The 18,879-nt window shown below is 32.8% G+C and overlaps 2 protein-coding genes across 3 annotated transcripts; one reads left to right on the top strand and one right to left on the bottom strand.

The window, feature by feature from the left end:
- Positions 1-1,380: 1,380 nt before the first annotated feature.
- On the bottom strand, positions 1,381-7,307 carry LOC111512511 (uncharacterized). Of its 2 annotated transcripts, XM_074170847.1 has the most exons (5): positions 7,052-7,307; positions 6,564-6,677; positions 3,805-4,107; positions 2,799-3,001; positions 1,381-1,580 (listed from the first exon to the last, which is right to left on the bottom strand). In XM_074170847.1, exons 1-5 carry the CDS (start codon positions 7,194-7,196, stop codon positions 1,440-1,442), a joined length of 906 nt encoding a protein of 301 aa, XP_074026948.1. In that variant the 5' UTR covers positions 7,197-7,307; the 3' UTR covers positions 1,381-1,439. The 2 variants fall into 2 exon arrangements, with proteins under 2 accessions (XP_074026948.1, XP_023024416.2); XM_023168648.2 differs by lacking the exon at positions 6,564-6,677 and having other exon boundaries at positions 7,052-7,304.
- Positions 7,308-10,043: 2,736 nt separating this feature from the next.
- On the top strand, positions 10,044-17,970 carry LOC111512821 (zinc finger CCHC domain-containing protein 8 homolog). Its single transcript, XM_023168990.2, has 4 exons — positions 10,044-11,066; positions 12,452-12,758; positions 13,979-14,155; positions 17,198-17,970. Exons 1-4 carry the CDS (start codon positions 10,171-10,173, stop codon positions 17,714-17,716), a joined length of 1,899 nt encoding a protein of 632 aa, XP_023024758.2. The 5' UTR covers positions 10,044-10,170; the 3' UTR covers positions 17,717-17,970.
- Positions 17,971-18,879: the final 909 nt, after the last annotated feature.

The following is an 18,879-nucleotide window of genomic DNA, read 5'->3' as shown; positions in this document are numbered from 1 at the left end:
ACCTATTGGTGTGACACTCAAGTCAACTTGCCAAGTTTTTATGTCAGTGTTGGTGGTTTGACCAATAAATCGACAACTGCGGTAGCAGAAATTTGGGAAGCTAACCTGAAATGCCATCGGAAAACGAATCCACATGTTTCTAGAAATGATATGAAATCTAGAAAGGTTAATGCAGTCAAGCTGCTGGAAAATAATTCCATGAAAATCAAAAAATAAATAGTGCTTCCCAAATTTCTGCTACCGCAGTTGTCGGTTGATTGGTCAAACCACCAACACTGACATAAGAAACTTGGCAAGTTGACTTGAGTGTCACACCAATAGGTGGTTCCACTTATGTTTCGCTTGCGTTTACGCAGCTATTTTTATCAAGTACTTTCTTGGTTTTTTCTCATTTTGTTTTCAATCGAGGACCGCCTGCCCGGTACTGACGATGCCCAATAGGCTGAAACAGCTGTATACCGGTGGCTCTTAAATTGAAATCAATATGGGAATGATCAAAGAGTACTTATCTATATATATATATATATATATATATATATATATATATATATATATATATATATATATATTTATATATATGTATATATTAAATATGTAAAAAAATACTGTTGCATGGACATACTGGAGCGCGTCAGATATTGAGAGCATCAATGTCCTACGTATTTTCAATAATGTTCGTATGTTAATCTGATCGTTTGCATGATGCGGGTGGTTGTATGTAGGGGAAGTACGTCCAAAATGACATATCGTTTTATTAATCATCAATAACTTTAATATTATTCATAATAGGAACATATTTTTTTCTTACAACTTTGCTTATATTAATTGGTTAACAGGAATCATATAGATTTTGTCAGAAAAATCAACACTTACAAAAATATTTAGTATTAAATGAAGATCAAGAAAAATCCGTTTTGTCCATACCGTATGGACAAAACGACACGAGTCGTATGGACTAAATGACATACACAGCCATCAACATAACAAAAATGAGTAGTTCACGTTCCTCATGCTCACCGTGGCTCATGCTTTTACACAAAAGGTTTGGTGACTGAATAATAATCAATTTTTGAAAATGTGTATATGTAGGTACTGTATATTTCTTTATTCATTTCAAATGTCATTTTTTTTCTCGAGGGTTGAGTTTAAAAACAACTTTGCTGACATACATGCATGTTCTTACTTCAGGTGAATAAAGAAATTTTATTATTATTATTATAAAATGAAAATAGTCGAAATTCAGAGCGTTCTATCTATTAGAACAAACCGCATCAAAATCCGTTGCATAGTTTTAAAGATCTGAGCATACATAGGGATAGACAGCGGGAAGCGACTCTTTGTTTTACTATGTAATGATAAAGAACTGAGATTTCCATATGATAGGTGCTACAATTTTATGAAGTGTTTATTCTTCTATTGGTACATGAATGATTTTATTTTCAAAAACTTGATTTATTTGTACTGGATGATTCGGTAATAGTAATAATGTCTTTCTCGGGTGGTAGACATTCGTCGAGTTCTTCATTGATAGCCTTGTCTTCCTGGATCCTGCATATTTCATCCATATTTACCAAATGATTCTGAAAATATATGACAGATTCATATAATATCAAGAATTGTATTCATTTGCAAATGATAAATTATATGACTTTTTTATGGTGGATCGCGAAACTCACATTATGCAAATGACATTATAAAACAAAAAGTAATAATTCAATTTGATGGTGATTTGATGAAAAAATTTTCGATATGGCAATTGTTTTTCTATTACCTCCCTTTTTTTGAAAAAGAAAACACGAGAAATTCTATGAATGTAACATTTATATTACATGATGGAATTTCCTGATACTTCATGAAAATCCATGATAAATGCATTTAGTTTCCATAAAATTCATCCTATAGTTGCCAACATAGCACATTTTTTATAATATCAAATCAAACTGAAGTTTGATTTTGTTACCAAATTAAGGATTTAAATGATATCGAAGATATCCAGCTATCTCTAGAAATCGAATCCTGTTCAGTAGTGAAACTACAATAAATCAAGATTTCTCAACCTTTCACTATCTTTTTCACAGTAGACAAGTTGGTGATATCCATGATGCAAAACCTAACAGGCTAACACTTGGTAAGGCAGAAAGCTTATTATTTTCACATCACAACCTACCAAAACTTTAGTATCATTATTAACGAATTCATTTTGCATTTGTTTTGTTTTTTCATTTATTTTCAATTTATAGCCAAAGAATAATTATACTTTGAACTTATGCGTTGTTCTACAACACAGATGTATTTTGGTTTTTGTCTCCTCATATATAAGTGTATCGGCTTTTGATATCGGCCGATGCCGATAATCAACAATATGGCCTTATAATGTACTGTTTGGAACCTTTGGTGTAGTAATGAATATTACTGGAGTTTTTGCCCAACACCAAATCGTTATTTTTACACCTCGACACGTGTTTCGATCACCAAGTGACACGTGTTTAGATCACCAAGTGATCAAGAGGAAGATAAAACATCTTCCTCTTGAAGATGATCACTTGGTGATCGAAACACGTGTCGAGGTGTAAAAATAACGATTTGGTGTTGGGAAAAAACTCCAGTAATATTCAACAATATGGCCGATATAAAAATCGCTATCGGTCGATCCCTAAGAAATACTTTTTTTACACGACAGAACCGTAAAACTCATAGGATTTTTCCTGATTATACCAACTTGGATGATGAAATGAGGATCGAGAAAATTGTTGAAGAATGTTCATAGAAAGAGTACTGATTTATATGATCTTACTCACAGGAGGAATGGGAAATATGGTTGGCTTGATAGCAGTTTGTCTGAAGGGAAGCATTGATATTGTGCTAAAAACGCACACATTTCTTCTCCATATTCCTTGCTGTAGTTGGCCAACTGTTAAGAAATACATGATGCCTTTGCCATGTTTCATATCGTTTTCCCAAGATCCGTCATATTTATTTCCATTCTCGTATACTAGAAGCCCTGGAAAAAATCCGATATCATGTTAAAAATGTTACACTGATACACACACACACACATCCCGTTCTCCTTACTTCTCAGGTAGTGACACGCTGCAAGGGTTTTGACCGCCGGGGCCACAATCTGCCTATCCCCAAGCACAGGTAGACCGACAGTCGACTGACAGTCGATACATGTTCAGGTGGATATTCAAAGTGCAAGATTTCCAACTCGATTCTGCAACAACCTTTCTATATAAAGGCATCTGATTATACATGCATGCTTTTTGCCTTTGATTTGGATAAATCATCGTTTGAGCTTATGCTCTTGCATAGCTGCGCAGAGAGAATTCTTCTCCTGATGCAGATTCTGCTTCTGCTGCTCTAGAATTTGGATCAAGGCAGATTCATAAGCACCGATTCACCAAAAACGGTCGTCAGGCGGAGAAGAGGTGCGGACGTTAGTCTCTGTTGCGCCTCTTCGTTATAAACAAATAATCCAATGCACAAAGAAGCAACATGGCCACCGTAGGATACAGCTATCGGTGGGATGCTATTCGGTTAGGGAATAATAATAGCACCACGAGTGATGGATTTGGCCGATACTTGATGAAAATCCATTAATTATTCAAGCAACACTTCATTGTGAGATTTTCACTGGACAGTTTACGAAACCGTAACATATTCCGCTTGAGGAAGCGAAACACGCGTTGCGGTTTTATAAACTGTCCAGTGAAAAATTTCGCAATAAAGTGTTACTTGAACTCGAGTGAGTGTTGTTTCCATATCCCATATCTATAAACGAAGTAACACTTTTGTTGAGCTTACCTAATCCATGTCTGAGACCCTTGCTCCATTGACCCTCAAAGTAGGAGCCATCTGTATACCACATTTGTCCATAACCGTCTCTCAAGCCATCTTTCCAGTTTCCGATGAAAAATCCTCCGTTCACAAAAATCCTGACACCAGTCGCATCTCGTTTGCCATATTTCCAAAATCCTCGATATTTAATCTCGTAAACATTTAAATTGGGGATCTTCTGAGCCGCAACACCATATCCGTGTGGTAAGTCATTTTTGAAATCGCCCTCATATATCTCTTCATAGTTTTTTGTATATAATACTCCTTTTCCTTTAAAAAATATCTTATTTGAATGTGTAAAAAGTGAAAAGATGGTCAGAACTCCTGATAATTTTAATGACGATGTTTTTCCGGGACTCCAAGAAACTGGCCAGTCCTGAGGAAAAGTTATGCTAAAAAGCTACAGCTGTAGCGTAAATGATAACCATGTTGTATCTACAAATCCTATAGGTATAATTCAAATAATGACTTCTTGTGGGTTTACAACATCAGCAGGTTCGTGTATATACAGTGTGGTCCAAACCATGATGTCAAAAAATTACCTTCCTCGCATCAAGGGGCATCCAAATATGTCCCATATATATTATCTGATTTTTTGTAATTTTCGAGTGTTTTTTATGGTTTTTTATGGTTTCGCTGTAATTTTTTTTTTCGATTGTTTTTCTAGTTTTTTCAAGACTTTCTATTCGACACATGATTCTTATGAATTGTACTTCCACGTAAAACAGTACTCAGCTTCTTAATATCCAGGTTGTTGAAATATTATTCAAAAATGAAAATCTCACATTCAGGCAAGGTTGAGTTGAATTTTCAACTTTAAATGAAAAATCTGAAACAAAAGTTCATATAGTTTCTTGATAATTTTTAAAACTTTGCGTGACCCTAAACTTCCATACAACTACAAAAAATCGGATATTTGGATACTATTGATGCAAGAAACCCAGTTTTTATTTACATCGTCATGGTTTGGACTAGCCAGTATAATATTTTGAAATATACTGTATGTTGCTGTGGGGAAGGGCCGCAGGATTTTAATAGTTAACTTCTGTAAAATGCAATGCTTGCAAGACAAAATCAGCGAAACAGTCGGTACATAAGCATGATATTTGCTTTCGTATAAAATATTAAGAAAATTCTAGTAAACAACTATTTTTGGGAAAGTATTCTGCAAAATTGGATCTCGCATAAGCATCAGTACTGGTGAACTTTTAATGTACGTGGAAATAGATGCAGAAAGATAAGAAATATGCCGTTCTAACCAACCCCAGATCTAGGAGGGGGCAAGTCGGGCCTATGCCCCAGGAGGCAAATTCAGATGGCGGCCAAATTCATACTTCACAGACGAATGGACAACTCATCATTTACCTAACTTTGACCTACACTAGGCACGAACATAATTATTCGCGAGGCGCGTACTTCATAGATAGAAGAAGTTGAGCAAACTTCCCATGCTTCAGAAGCCAAGTACGAGGCAGGTCATCTCTTAACTGCTATAATGAATTTTAAATTTGTTCTTAATGTACCTATTTGGGAGAATATTCTCGAAATCAATCGAGTGAATATAGAAATTCAGAAAGATATTTCTCTTGCCCGAACAAAAGAGGCTGGAGAAGTTGCTAAAAAAACTTATTATGAGTCTATTTTGCAAAACGAACGAAATCTGAAACGTTAAAAAACATTTCAATGAAATGTGTGAAGACGAATTACAAATACTACAACCGGTTCAACTATTTTCTGAAGAAATAATGATGGTATTTGAGCGAATAATATCAGCAATTTTAAATAGGTTTGATTGTGCTACCATGCTAAATTTTGCTTTTCTCAATGGTACTAATATTTTGAAAATGTTAATTGAAGCACTGCAAAAGTATGGATTTGAATCTAAAATACGAGCGAGATTCATGCACCGTTGAATTCTGCCAGGAACCCTACATTTTTGAAGAGCAAGCTCCTATTTTATTTGGTAATAGCATAGTATAAAGATCATTTTTATACTATGGTGATATAGAAAAGGCTAACGGTTTCTATCTCTTGCAACAGATCCATGCACATGACTCGCAGAATGCTTTTCCTAATATTTGTATTGCCCTGTGAATTTACTCTACGCTTCTTGCTACATCCGCAAGCTGTAAGCGAAGTTTTAGCATACAGAAACTAATTGAAAGTTATTTGCGATCTTCTATAAGCCAAGAACGCTTTTTGCTGAACAATAGAGAAATTGTAACTTCAGTTCACAATATGCAATAATGTTTTTTGGGAAAGTAAGTTTTTGGCTTTCTACTACTCTATCTTGTTACAAAAAAAAATCCCAGAAATTAATCACTCCTAAAAATATAACCCCTTCAATTCAAATGCAATAATATATATTTGATTTTTCTTTTCAATAAACATATTTTCATTTTGAATACTATTCCTGTGCTAACTATGAAATATATATCCTACACGTTCGTGTCTATATATCTGTAGTTTTATGTCCAAATGTCAATCAATTAGTGGACATTTGACAGATGAAATCATAAAGATGATAGATGATAAAGGCAAAAATAAATACAAGTGGGCTTGGGCGGGGTTTTTCTGTTTATGCCTCGCCTAAAAAAAAATTGAAGATTCGGGGCTGGTTGTAACCTAGTCAAATTCTACATTTGCTATTTCCATAGTGATGCTAGGTTTTACGATTCGTATTAGTCTGTATTGAATTATATCCGGCAGACAGTTATGGAAGATACCTAACAGATGATAGTCATGTAGATGCTCTTCGTTCATCCAGCAGCAGTCCAATTTCAAACGAAGAAACGATGTATGGTTGTACCACCCCAAAGGAAAACGGATTTTTTCCAAAACTGCAAAGAAGATGAAAAGATTTTGCATCATTTTTGCGAAGCCGACCCTGGCAGTAGAAGGAGAACGTATTAGTTTTCGTATTTTAAAAATACATTGGAAGCGATGATGAATCTTAAGGGAGCTGATAATGAACGCCTCGAAGAATATTGGTAAATCCTTCCATTGCTGTATTAATTACAGCGGAGTTGTCGAGAGTAACATATCAGGATTTTTTCACCAGTCAATATTCAAACTATTTGAAAATGAATGAAATGAAATAGGAAATATTTTTGGATGTTTTTTTTAACGGTGTCGAACTAATATAATGTATAAATACTAATTTCAATTTGCCTTTTTTTTATGTATTACCTTCTACATATCGGACAAAACTCACCATTTTTTTTATTTTTTCGCCATTCGCCTATATATTTGTCGCCTGCAGTATTGAATATCGCGTGTCTCAATCCGTCTTTCTGAACAAGAACTTCCAATTTCTTTGTACGACTAAGGCCTGTTCGGCCCTTTTTATAAAAAGGCATCGATGCTTGTACCAATAGAATCAATATATAAACTTTTTATAATTTGCTTATTAAATCAATGATGAAACGTCATTTGGGTCTCGCATGGCATTTATGTCATTTCATTCATTTCTAAAGTACATTTCATGGAGAAAGATTACTGTTGTACCTCATATACAACTATTGTTATCAAATACTTGATCAGGTGAATTTGAAAAGCCTAAGATGATGTTTTTCATTTGAATATTATATATAATAATAATAAAAATTAATTATCACCTAGAAAATAGACTAATGAATTACGTATCTTATAACATAGATTTGGTTATATTTTATTATAAAATATAACATTTCTGGCTGACTGAAATCTGTAAAAAACAGATTCGTATGTCTCTTTATATCATCTTCAAATGATATTAATTGTCTTTCTGATGTTCCCATTAAACTTTGTCGAGAAAAATAATTATACAAAAAAACCAATGAAGAGTTTGATAGGTATACTTTTTCCACTGATCACTTTTGAGTAACTGGTCCATCAGTTTCCATTTGTTTTTTCTAAGACTAATTGGTGAATAATTAGTTGAAAAGTTTTGTTCCAACGGCACATTAATTGATGGTCTATAAAATTGACAAATCGATTTAGTTTTATTTTGTGTAACTTGATACATGAGGTCTTGCCTCACTGAAGCTGAGAATATTGTGGATAGTCGACCCCTTTTACACGTTCCTATTGAATTTCCGGAAAATGAGGCGCTTACCATTTTCTATTGGTAACATCTAGTTCAGCTTGTCCTTCCAAAAATTTTCCAGAACGTTTCTTGGTATTTAAAAGAAACTGGAAAATATCCCAATTTTTAAGGTTATTTCTTTTGGACAAGATGGATCATGGAATATTTGCCAAACCTAACAAGACGAACAAAATGGTTGTCCCCGAAGCCAAGAGGAGTTCGAGTCGGAGATATGGTCCTCATTGTAGATTGTAGATAGTAATCTACTTCGTAACCAGTGGCCGAAGAGAATAGTTCTCTCTGTTAATCCCGGGTAAGGGTATGTCAAGGCAGCTGATATGAAAACTCAGTTTGGGACATACGCAGACCAATTGTCAACTATGTGATTCAGATATTGTTTGATTTTATTCAAGGGGAGACAATGTTATGAATAGTTATTTTGCTGTGTTCATCGTTAGGGCTATGATAGTTTTTGTTCTGGCCTATAATTTCAATGTTACTTGGTAAGATAAAAATTACATAAAAATGGTTTTTTGATAAAGTCGTATGCAAAAATCTATTTGAAAAAACTAATAACTTGGAGTATTGGCTCAATAATACTAATAAAAAACTTCGAAACACTGGTTTCAACAAAAGAATTTCTTCTACTTACATTTTTTTTGTTATGTTCTGTGTTATATTTGATATGTTCTGTGTTTCGATTAAATTATTATTATTGCTGGGGTTAAGATTATTATGGAATTCTGGTTTTTGTCTTTCTTTTCATAAGTATCTGCCTTCAATTATATTTTACAAAAAAATTTACTCACGATAACTTTGTTTTGTACTAAATTCGTTAAAATATGTTTTTGATCAGGTAGGTACTCATGCGGAGCAAGATACAAAAAAATGAATTACCAACCCCAGAGCACTTTTATTGTGACGTTTATAGCTAAAATTTTTATTGTCATATATCAGATAAGCTCAAAATAATTTGAATATACCGCTAAAAAATTACATTGAATGCCTCCATCACATTGCATGCATCCTCAAATGAAGTTCTTACTGGTATTTGTAAAAATGTTCGTGAAACACTGTTCAATGACGTAAGAAGCACACAGAAACTAGGCTGCGCCACCGTATAGAGATAAACAGTTTACTTATATACTGTGGCTTCACGCATAATTATATCTCAGGGCTAGAATGCGCTTTCAATATAGTGGATGAACAAATCGTGTAATCGCTGTATTATTGTAATACAATAGATAATAGCTTACACGACTGAAAGAACAACACAATTATTTAAAATATTGCAAAATGGAACCCTTTCAACATGAATGGACTCATTTCGAAATATTGCACCATAGGACTGTTTACAACTGAAGTTTTATTTTCTAACGACATACATTCCGACTTCTTCTCACTTCCTCTCATTCAGCTAATAATGACTAACAAGTTTGATTAGCTCTCAATGTTCACTCGTTTACCAATGGTACATTAGGTGTGTTCGTTAAACACAAATCTGTGTACTCGTTTGATAATAAGAATCTATTATTTCAGTCACGTCTGCTTTGTACGGTATTTATAAAAGCGAGAAAAAAGTTATCAGTTGGCTCCGAGATCATCTTTGCAAAATACTTTCTTCAGAAAAAGTAATTTGTTCATTGTTATTGACATAATGATGCCTGCTTCAACATCAGTTATTCTGGTCTACTGTGCCTTAGAGGGAGTAAAGAACAAAAAATAAAGAAGAATAGAAGAAAATAGAAGAAAAATATTTGTATTTTATGAATACAATCATAAAATACATGTATTCGAAGTTTTGTGATAACCAATAATACTACGAAATGTCGACTCGTTTCCAAATAGAATCGTGCGTTCGTTGAATAAATTTCGCTCCGTTGACTCTGTGATCACGTGGTTCAAATCTGTATTTGCTAGCTAGGCTTCAGATTTTTAAACCGGACACACCTATAGTATATGCACTCGTCACCTGACATGGGTTTAACTAATGGAAAACCCTAATGATTACGAGTTCCCTGTTAGGAAGGCTATTTAATAACTTCAGCCTTCTTGGTTCCATGTGAACCACAGAACTATATGTGAACCCTCAATATCAAAGTACCGCCAGATGAGGAGTGTCTATTATGTAGGTCTGTGTCATACGTCATTTTGTACTTGTCAACAGTCATCACGTCAAATCGATAACGAATGCCAATAAGCATAATAAGCAATAATCGACGGATTTCATTTTAAAATAAAATAGGGTAAAGCATTATTGTAATTCGATGGACACTAATAAAGTGATGAAAAGAAAAAGTCCTTCAAAAAGTGCTGTCTTTGAACTCAGCGATAACGATGTGTCACCAGACCATTCCGACAGTGATTGTGATCAACCAAAATCCAAACTCATTAAAACTCAAACGGACTTTGTTGATTCGGTAGTACTCGCATTCACTAAACTCGAAAATGAAAATAATTTAGAAACTAAGCTCGACAAACAAACTGACGAACCTGTTCCAAAATCAATTGAAAGTGATGATGTTTTGCCAACAATTTCTGAAGTTTTACAAAATAAAGAATTGGAAGAAGGAGAAGTTGATGAAAATTCAGGCTCACCTAGACCTCCACTACCTGCAACAAACAATCTCGATTCGGAAAATTGCCTGACTATAACTTTCAGCAATGAAAACATGTCAGATTTTTACAAATTAAAATTTCTGAAATTCCTTGAAACCTTTATAGAGTTGGAAGTTATGAGTGAAGACAAATTATCTCTCAAAGTTAAAAGAGATCCTCTATTATTGCCCACTGAATGGGTTGTGGTTGATGAAGTTATGGATACAAATATTGCCAAGATGAAAGATGTTGAAGAAAAATTATGTTCTCCATTGCCGCCAACCCCTCTAAAATCTAAGAAGAGAAAAAAGCCAAAAAAAGAAAAAAATCTCTTTGTTGTTGATACACAACCACAGAGTGGAACTAATGATAATTCTTGTGCTAAATATTCCAGTAAATTCAACATTGAAATCAACGAGATTGTAGAAGAAGATACTGTTAAAGCCTCAGCCCAAACCTGTTTTAACTGCGATGAAAACCATGCTCTCAAAGACTGTCCAGAACAGAAAAATTATTTCAAAATAAATCTTAGAAGACAACAATTCAAGGCGCAAAAACTTGTATCGTAAGTATTATCATGAAGACCTTAATTCTAAATATATTTATCATATGAAAATATGTTTCAGTTGAAACTCTGTACGAGTAATTTTTCAGTTATCAGGCTTATGCTTAGTTTCAAATTTGTTGGTGTAACTCACGTTTTTGTATAAATTAAAAATTTGTCAGTTGCATCAAAATTTTTTGAATCAGATTTGGTCAGAACTGTGAATTACTTTTCCCAACTCGAAAATCTGTCTTCAATTCGATTTAGTAGAAATTTTCCAGCTATTGCAAAAATACAAATGAAGTACATTACACAACATGCATGCAACAACTACAAATATTGCATATCTAAAATTTCAGTGAATAGTGTACATCTCATACATAGATACTTAGGTGTGACTTCCATAACATTCACAATGAGAAAGAATTTTCATTTCTAGAAGTGATGGCGAAGAGGACTGACAACAAATGGGAAATATGTAGAGAAAATCAACTCACCTTGGGAAGCACCCTAAGTTCATTGCAAGAACATATACATTTTCAAGTACATACAGTTGACTCGCGATAGTTCGATACGCTCGGTAGTCTGACGTTGCGCTGTATGAGTCATCGATCAGGTCTAGTCGGTCATACCTTAACCTGTAAAATCAATTCATATTGTGTTACGATTTTAAAATTGAATGAATTTCTTTTTTTTTGTTAAAACTAAAGCCTGACTTCATTACATATTTTGAATCTTTTTTAGTCAAATATTTCATAAAAATTCATCGGTAACTAGATTTCAAAACTTATACACTGTAAATTCAATTGAATAGAGCCAATCTTTGTTAATCCAACATTTTAGATAATCCTACACCCCCGCGGTTCCGTAGTGTCGGACTATCGCGAGTCAACTGTATTACACTATTTTCCAAATGTTAGCTTCACTAAAATTACTTTCTCAGGTGATTCTGGGATCTTACTTTTACAGTAATATAGAAATTTATTTGTTGGTTAATAAATATCGGTTGAAACTGCCTAACTTACAAGATTTTATTGTGATTTTATGCAAGTTCTGATAACGAAATACTACTCAGGATCGTAAAATAAATATCTCAAATTTGGTTGTTATTTTCACTTGCTTTAGGAGGGCTACCAGGCATAGGTGTTAGCAATATTGTATTTCCAATGCTTCTAATTTGTATCAGATTTTCCACAAGTGAGGTGTTCTTACACTGCATCTGATTTTTGATGATTTTCAGATGGATAAGACGCCTGTTCACATTGAGCAAGTTTCAGTTTCCTGGCTGATTGTTTCGACCTGAATAGAAAGGCCTAACGGAAATGTTCAATAAGCTTCCTCCTATCATTTGGATATGGTGAGGAAGCAGGATTCAAAATGCACTTACCAATTTTAATCATTTTCAGGCGGTACCATTTAGAGGATGAACAGAAATTTAGTCATTTGGTTCCGGGCAAGATTTCTGATGGTCTGAGAGAGGCACTTGGTTTGAGAAAAAATCAGTTACCTCCGTATATTTATCAAATGAGATTATTGGGTTATCCTCCAGGATGGTTGGAAGAAGCAAAATTTATACATTCAAATTTGAAGATGTTTGACTCTGAAGGAAAACATGTGAAAGAAGGTAGTTCTGGGAGAAGTCAAGGATTAAATTCTGACAAAATAGTCGATTACCCTGGATTCAATGTACCGATCCCAAAAAATTTGAAAGATGTGAGTATTATGTGATAATGATAATATTTTTTCAACCGGTTTTTTTTATACATTTTATATAAATAATGACCTATTTTCATAAGGACTAATTTGTTTGTTAATATCATACAGTAATAAGAAAATACCATTGTTGGCTTTCTACTTTAGTTGAATGTATAGTAATAAATTGATGGACGCAACTATTACTATATGGTAGATCATCATGAAAAATGGAAAATAAAATTTCACATGTTTTTTACCACTTGTATTTGTAACCCTTACTGCAGTTTCGTCCTATAATGATATTTTCAAACGAATACAATTTAATTTGAATTCGTTTCAATTCGTTTGAAAAAGTTCTTGTAGGACGAAAGGATGGTAACAATAGTTACCCATACAAGTGGTATAAAAACATAGAAAGTTTTATTTCTCTTTTTTTAGAATATATAGTAATATTTTGTACAAGTTTTGTAAAGTTCAGTTCTCTCAGTTAGTTATCTTAGTTGTCTTTAATTCAAGTTTGATGTTAAAGATGTTAAAAAATCGAAGAACAGTAAAAAACCAAAAAGTTTCTGTTTCCATAAGGGAAAACTATACAGATTATCCTTTCTCTTTTCAATCTGTAAACGAATTGATTGTAATGGATATTTTTGGTTTCTTTTTTCATCATTTCATACAAATATTATTTGATGCTGATACTTAGAGATACTACACTTCCTCGCAGTCATTGCTTACACTACTGAGAATGTCTGCAGCAGTAGCAGAAGAAACATTTGTTTTTTGTCTAAGTCAATATTTTCATTTTGGTTTGCCAGTCACGCAAACGAAGATATCAAACATATACTGTCTGTCCAAAATGAGGAGTGCCAACGTAGGAAAATCAGAAACCGTAAGAGATACAAAGTCTATTAAATTGTGAGAAAGCTACCTATTTTAGGGCATATTTGAATGACTTAAAAATTCAGGCAATTTGAAAAAATGGAAATTAATCAATTTCATATGCATTTTCAATCCAAAGTTTAGCAAACGATAAACTATTACTAATTTAATTCTCTTATATGAGTCAATAATAAAATCAGCTGGTATAAATTAGCTTTTTTTGACCACAAATTCACAATATTGTATCCATTACACTGTTCGATTTTCTAATGCTGGCTTTTTTATTTTGGATACAATGTATATTGTGCAAAATAAAAACGTTCCATCATTCACAGTTCTCAGATTTACGGTAATTATTATAGGAATTCAGACAACACCAAGTGCCACCTTATTCTGAAAAGTACAGCAAAACAGTAATGTTGGAATATTTTGCAAACCAAGTTGTAAATAATAATGACAATGATGATATGGATATAGAAACCTCTGTAGAAATGGATGTAACAGAAGATTTGAATTGCAGACCATCTTTACCTAGTGCTGTAAGTATAAAAAAACAATTTTATCTAATTTTAAATGAATTTAAAAATAAATTTCAACTTGATTTTAAAATTTTTGGATTTGTTTTTTGGTTATAACTATTTATGAAAAACTAAATTGGGAAATGCATATAAATATTCTTGTAAAGAAACTTAGTAGCATGTGCTTTTAACAGCTGAGGCAAACTGTGTCTCTGGAAATTATAAAAAGTACTTATAATGGACTAGTGAACTCCCTGTTGAGTTACCGTTCACGTTATGTATAAAAAACTCATATCTGGTAACAATGGATATAAAAAAAGGAGTAGGAATATACCAAAAATTTTGGAACACTGTTCCGAACCAGAAAACTGGATACACCTCAGCAACTTTTAATACTTTATAAAGCTCATATCAGAGCTTCTTTGGAGTATTGTTCTCATGTATGGAGTTCCGCCCCTTAGCACACCCTGAAGCTGCTGGATTCCATCCAGAGAAGAGCCATCTGCCTGATTGGAGACCCAAATAGAACAGAATATCCTTTATTCGCCATATAAAATACAATAGTATCATAAGGTTTTATCAAATATCATATACCATAAGAATACCATAAGAATGCCATAAAAACAATAAACGAATTAATAAAAAATAAATAAATACGGAAATGAGATGTGAACAATTTCAATATAAATATCACTATCTACGTATATTGTAAATTCAAAATATTAGTCGGTGTTGAAGTCAAATGATAGGAATTCGTCAATACTATAAAAAGCGTTTTCCAGGCAGATACTCTTCATATAATTTGTAAACGAGGCTGTATTTAAGTTTTATATATCTTCTGGTAGTTTATTAAATAAAATAGGACCATAATAATTTTTCAAAAAACGGCAGTGATTTAGTCTTGTGAATTCAATTTTAATCTGTTGTGATTGTCTGGTGTTATGTGAATGAACATCGTTTTGATTTAGATATAAGTGAGGATATTTTTTACATAATTTATACACAAATAGACATAAAAATAAGGTAATGTAAACATGTTATTATTAATAAATGTTATTTTAACGTCTTCTTGATAACCCAGTTTGAAGATAACTCGCAAAACTTTTCTTTGTAGTCCAAACACTCTTTTTGCATGAGGCGAGTGCCCCCAGAGTACTAAACCATAAGACATATGGGACAGAAAAAGTGAATGATAAGCAGCGATAATGGTTTCAATAGATACGATGCCCATTAAACTTCTTATAATATAAATGCTCGTTGCCAATTTTTTGCAAATGAAATCTACATGTTTTTCCCAAGAGAGCTTTGAATCCATTTGGAATCCAAGAAATTTAATCGATTAATTTTGGTCTATAGGTAGTTGTTTGTGTGTAAAAAAGTGATGTTGCGTTTTATTAGTATTCAATTTTAATTTATTATTTGTCAGCCATCTATTAGCATTCGACTCTGCTACTTTCATTTCTTTAACTATAGCCTCGTAGTTTGTATTTTGGAGTGTTAATGATGTGTCGTCAGCAAATTGCATAGTCTCAAAGTCATCTTCCCTCTTGAAATCAATCACATAAATCTAGTATAGAATTGATCCCAAAACCGAACCTTGGTAGACTCCGTTTTTTATTTATTTGGTATCAGATTTAAAAAAATGTATTGTCTATGTTCCGATATATATGATCTAACAAGGTTAATTGAGTTTTCCTCAAATTTGAACCACTCCAATTTTTTAAGCAGGATTTCATGTGACACACAATCAAATACCACCTGAAGATCGCAGAACACTGTTCCTGCGTGAACACATTTCTGAAATCGTATGACGATTTTATCTACTAGCTGCGTTACAGCGTCTGTGGTTGATTTTCCGTTCCAGAAATCATATTGGTAATCTGGGATGATGTTATGTACTTCAAGGTATTCTACTAACTGCTATTTCAGAGCAGCTTCAAATATTTTGCCGATTACGGGAAGTATTGAGATGGGTCTCAGTTTACACAATTCTTCGTCATTTTTTTCTTTTGATATTAGGATCACTTTAGTAATTTTAAGGCATTCAGGAAAAGTTCCGGATTTTATTGCTTCGTTTATCAACTTTGTTAAGGATGTGATTATGATATTTTTGATTATTTTTGTTAAAAAGATATTTAGCTCATAATAGTCAGCACTGGTTTTATTTTTCATTTTATTTATTATATTTCTAGTTTCGTTAAAAGTTACTTTCCTAAATTTAGAGTTTGGGAAACAGTTAAAATTTCCTGGCAATGGAGAAGTTACATGTGATTGGGTTTGTACTATACTGTGATATATATCGTCTGCTTTGTTGATAAAGAAGTCGTTTATGTCATTTTCGTTTAGATTCATTTCTGGGTGTTTTTTTGTTTTGCCCCTCTCTTCATTTATTATATCCCAACACGTTTTGTTAATATTATTCGAATCCTTTATTTTTCTGTTATTTCTTTTTGTAATTTTCTTTTTTTGTTTGTATACTTTGATATTCTTTTTTTTAGATTTTTTATATGCATATCATTAGAAATTTGGCATAGTTCTGATATGATCTCTAATTGATTTTTCATGGTTTGGAGCTCATTTGTATACCAGGATTTTTTACTGCTTTGTTTGTTATTATTTTTTATTTGAGAGGAAAACATCACTTGCAACCTCGATAGTCTGGAACATCGAAGAAAGATTGGAGATTTGTCTGCTCTGAGCGCCTTAAGGGTTTTCCTTTAGTGCGTGTGTTTTGTCCTTTAAAAAAATACATGAGTTTATGTTCCACTTTCCTGGCATCTGAATTATGTATTTTTGTAAAATTATTTATTATTTGATTTGATGTATTATACATTGTGGCGAGAACATATAGAACAAATGGAGGATGGATGATTGTGTATTGTAAGCATATATGAATCTTGACCAGTCTGATAAGTCTTGTACTTTTGTATGAAACTTCATTGATAAAAAATAAAGTATGTGTCTACCTATAGATAATTTCAAAAAAAATTGTTACCAAAGTGACAGTTGTTTCCTGAATGAGCCTGTGTAATTTTTGTGGATGAGAGGTTTATTAATTTCTAGGTACTGGATGTCAAGAAAACTGAAGTTGGAGCACCTTCTCCTTCTCTGACGGATTTAGAGAAAGCAAAACAAAATCTTTTAGCAGAACTGAATGACAATTCAAGTTCGAATCCCAAGTCGGAGGAGAATACAAGTGAAATACCAGACCGCAAACCATCAGACAGTTCTGAGGAAATCGATATTCCAGAAAGTAAAGACCTAGAACCCTCTGAAGAAATTTCAAGAAATGATACTCCCCAAATCGAAAAAGAGTCATCAGAAACTTCTAGCTCAAGTCAAATATCACCTCCTGTCAATATCAGTTTCAATAGTGTTAAGGATAGTTCTTTTGGAACTCCAATTCTCAAAAGCAATTCCTCTTTCTCACGTTTGCCCAAAGCAGAAAATTTCATGAAAGATGTTAGCCCTGTTATAAATTTTGAAAATTTGCCCAATTCAACAGGTAAGTATGAACAAATGACGAATGTTTTGCAGAAAGTAAGGAATACAATGAAACATTTGCAAAACTGCAAATCATGATATTGTGAAAAATAAAAGTGAACAAGATGTACAAATAACCTTTTGTATAAAAAATTTTATAAATATTACTTTGTTATCATGCGTGATCAAAATAACACTGACGACATGAAATCATAGTCACAATTGATGAATCTAATATCAAAATTTTTATCGTTTTTGTCACTGTCAAAATAAATACTACACAAGAAAACTTTTTGAAATCACCCTTTTGTTACTTTTTGAATCAATAAATTTATTTTAAGAATCCTGTAAAATTGCTTCATTATTTTTTATGGAGGGGTTTAAATTTGTTTAGAGCTACATCTGAATATTAGTGTGAAAACTTGAAGATAGATATTAATAGCATACCTAACAACATATTCTAAACATACTGCAAACAGTTTGCAGATTTTCCAAAAATGTTTTTGAACAATTCAAAAATGATGATTTGGTTGATAAATATGATTGTTGCATCATATACAGCTTTTTAATGAGACAATTTATCAAGAAAATTTACCAAATAAGCCATAATTTTTAGTACTTTTCAAGGCAATACATTACTCATCGTCGAGAGGGTGATACCAACTTTTTTTTACAATGGAAAGAGGGGGTCGTGATACCTTGTTTGATAGGTATTTTTATTCACTATGAGACATAGACTGAGAAAGGTCTGCAGCTGCTTAGGTGATGATGTATGGTGTATTGTTTTTTTTTAATTTGTCCATATGTTAATATAGAATTCATTTTAATTTTTGTAAATAATTTATATGTTGCCTTTGGTGGAAAAATGGTGGACTTCAGTTATTGTTATTGAATATATTTATGTTTTTACATTTGTAATCTTCAACTGATCAAATCAAATTTCCGTCGTGACATTAACCAGAAGTAGTTGATTTGCAGCAAGCATTTGTCAGATCCCACTGTGTACAATTATTTCCTTAGTATATATGTATCTCTCCTCAACACAATCATCAGAATTGTTTGTTATGAGAGCAGTTTTCACATTTGTAACAGAAGTATTAGAAAAAAATCTTCTAATGTATCAAAACATTCTACTTACTGGTTTTTTGGGTATATAACCTTCCACAATCTGAAAAATAAACAAAGCTTAATCAAAAATGCTGCTGAAGTATGATAAAAGGCAAACTGAAAAATTCACCCCATATTTAGCTTTAGTGGTCGAC

Source organism: Leptinotarsa decemlineata, unplaced genomic scaffold (assembly GCF_025532065.1).
Source record: "Leptinotarsa decemlineata unplaced genomic scaffold, Ldec_3_MD MMD2_tig00000008_RagTag_RagTag, whole genome shotgun sequence".
Lineage (NCBI taxonomy): Eukaryota > Metazoa > Arthropoda > Insecta > Coleoptera > Chrysomelidae > Leptinotarsa > Leptinotarsa decemlineata.
The sequence above is the reverse complement of the archived record's forward strand: the minus strand, read 5'-3'. Positions and strand labels throughout refer to the sequence as shown.